This window comes from Salmo salar, unplaced genomic scaffold, assembly GCF_905237065.1.
Source record: "Salmo salar unplaced genomic scaffold, Ssal_v3.1, whole genome shotgun sequence".
NCBI classification, from domain to species: domain Eukaryota; kingdom Metazoa; phylum Chordata; class Actinopteri; order Salmoniformes; family Salmonidae; genus Salmo; species Salmo salar.
Window position 1 is genome coordinate 22,501 of NW_025547570.1, and position 2,943 is coordinate 25,443.

Genomic DNA, 2,943 nt, shown 5'->3' on the forward strand with positions numbered 1-2,943 from the left:
TTCCCCCAGGTGCGCCCAGGTGCTCCCAGGTGCTCCCAGGTTCCCCCAGGTGCTCCCAGGTTCCCCCAGGTGCTCCCAGGTTCCCCCAGGTGCTCCCAGGTGTTCCCAGGTTCCCCCAGGTGCTCCCAGGTGCTCCCAGGTTCCCCCAGGTGCTCCCAGGTTCCCCCAGGTGCTCCCAGGTTCCCACAGGTTCCATAGTCTGCTACTTTTACATAAGACCTCATTCCCCTCCATTCAGGACCATTGGTTTGACAGGTCTGAGAGTGGTCTGACCCTGTGTGTCTGTGTGTGTGTGTGTGCGTGCGTGCGTGCGTGCGTGTGCGTGTGTTCCAGGTAGAGAGGTGAGGAGGAGTTCATAACAGAAGGTTTTGAGTGAAAATACCTAAAAAAAAAAAACAGCAACTCTGATAACAAACAAATGGAAGGAAATACAGATAAACGTGAAACACCAGAGGATAAGCAGCGATTCTTATTCAGTGGAAACTAAAACCCAACAACATTAAAGGCCTTTTCATTCTTTAGACGACCGCTGGTATCTGTACTTGTTTCCCAGGTCGGTGTTTTCCATTAGATTTCTACATGGCTTCAGTTGATTTGGCTAAAGGACCGTACAACAGCCTGAGTACTAGAGGGAGTCTGGAAAACACTATGGCAGAAAATTACCTTCATCCAAAACACCCACTGGGACTATTTACTTTATGTGATCTGATAAACCTGTGTGTGTGTGTGTGTGTGTGTGTGTGTGTGTGTGTGTGTGTGTTCGTGTGTGTGTGTGTGTGTGTGTGTGTGTGTGTGTGTGTGTGTGTGTGTGTGTGTGTGTGTGTGTGTGTGTGTGTGTGTGTTTGTGTGTGTGTGTGTGTGTGTGTGTGTGTGTGTGTGTGTGTGTGTGTGTGTGTGTGTGTGTGTGTGTGTGTGTGTGTGTGTGTGTGTGTGTGTGTGTGTGTGTGTGTGTGTGTGTGGGCTGATAGGGGATGGATGGGCTGTATGTGTGTGTGTGTGGACGGGCTGTATGTGTGTGTGTGTTCGTGTGTGTGTGTGTGTGTGTGTGTGTGTGTGTGTGTGTGTGTGTGTGTGTGTGTGTGTGTGTGTGTGTGTGTGTGTGTGTGTGTTCAGTAAGCACCACAGAACCATCATCTCAACTACATGAAGAGGAACCACATTCAAACCACCATCATCTGTTTACCACTTCAACTCCTTGGTGACAGTATTTCCCATGGTTCCTTGGGGATATCTTGGGGACAGTATTTCCCATGGTTCCTTGGGGATATCTTGGGGACAGTATTTCCCATGGTTCCTTGGGGATATCTTGGGGACAGTATTTCCCATGGTTCCTTGGGGATATCTTGGTGACAGTATTTCCCATGGTTCCTTGGGGATATCTTGGGGACAGTATTTCCCATGGTTCCTTGGGGATATCTTGGGGACAGTATTTCCCATGGTTCCTTGGGGATATCTTGGTGACAGTATTTCCCATGGTTCCTTGGGGATATCTTGGGGACAGTATTTCCCATGGTTCCTTGGGGATATCTTGGGGACAGTATTTCCCATGGTTCCTTGGGGATATCTTGGGGACAGTATTTCCCATGGTTCCTTGGGGATATCTTGGGGACAGTTTTTCCCATAGTTCCTTGGGGATATCTTGGGGACAGTATTTCCCATGGTTCCTTGAGGATATCTTGGTGACAGTATTTCCCATGGTTCCTTGGGGATATCTTGGTGACAGTTTTTCCCATGGTTCCTTGAGGATATCTTGGTGACAGTTTTTCCCATAGTTCCTTGGGGATATCTTGGGGACAGTATTTCCCATGGTTCCTTGAGGATATCTTGGTGACAGTTTTTCCCATAGTTCCTTGGGGATATCTTGGGGACAGTATTTCCCATGGTTCCTTGGGGATATCTTGGGGACAGTTTCTCCCATAGTTCCTTGGGGATATCTTGGGGACAGTATTTCCCATGGTTCCTTGGGGATATCTTGGGGACAGTATTTCCCATGGTTCCTTGGGGATATCTTGGTGACAGTATTTCCCATGGTTCCTTGAGGATATCTTGGGGACAGTATTTCCCAAGGTTCCTTGGGGATATCTTGGGGACAGTATTTCCCATGGTTCCTTGGGGATATCTTGGTGACAGTATTTCCCATGGTTCCTTGGGGATATCTTGGTGACAGTATTTCCCATGGTTCCTTGGGGATATCTTGGGGACAGTATTTCCCATGGTTCCTTGAGGATATCTTGGGGACAGTATTTCCCATGGTTCCTTGAGGATATCTTGGGGACAGTATTTCCCATGGTTCCTTGAGGATATCTTGGGGACAGTTTTTCCCATGGTTCCTTGGGGATATCTTGATGGGGATATCTTTTTCCCATGGTTCCTTGGGGATATCTTGGTGACAGTTTTTCCCATGGTTCCTTGGGGATATCTTGGTGACAGTATTTCCCATGGTTCCTTGGGGATATCTTGGTGACAGTTTTTCCCATGGTTCCTTGGGGATATCTTGATGGGATCTCTTTTTCCCATGGTTCCTTGGGGATATCTTGATGGGGATATCTTTTTCCCATGGTTTGGAAGTGCTAACCTAATGGTGATGTGATTGCGTACTTTGAGCAATACAACACCAACTTAACTTGGGAGATTCCTTCCTTGAAATGTTTTATTTCTGAACTAAGGTCCAGAGTTCAGTACTCACGATCGTTGTCACGACTTCCACCCGAAGGTGGTTCCTCTCCTTGTTCGGGCGGTGCTTCAGCGGTCGGCGTCGCCGGCCTACTAGCCGTCACCGATACAGTTTTCCTTTTCTGTTGGTTTTGTCTTTGGTTCATTCATACCTGGTTTTCATTTGCTTTAATTTCTGTGTGTATATTTACCACTGTTTCCCCGCTGACGTTTGTGCGGGGTTTATATTCATGTTGCTCGTGGAGGTTTTTTTTTCTCCTCAGTTTATTC

At 47.5% G+C, this 2,943-nt stretch overlaps 1 protein-coding gene across 1 annotated transcript in view; it reads right to left on the reverse strand.

Moving 5' to 3' along the window:
• The window catches only part of LOC123731978 (uncharacterized transmembrane protein DDB_G0289901-like), an 8,014-nt gene extending 7,818 nt beyond the window's left edge, over nucleotides 1-196 (reverse strand). The window contains exon 1 of the mRNA XM_045711362.1: nucleotides 1-196. This exon is cut by the window's left edge and continues 117 nt beyond it. Coding sequence (XP_045567318.1) covers nucleotides 1-196 — 196 coding nt within the window.
• Nucleotides 197-2,943: the final 2,747 nt, after the last annotated feature.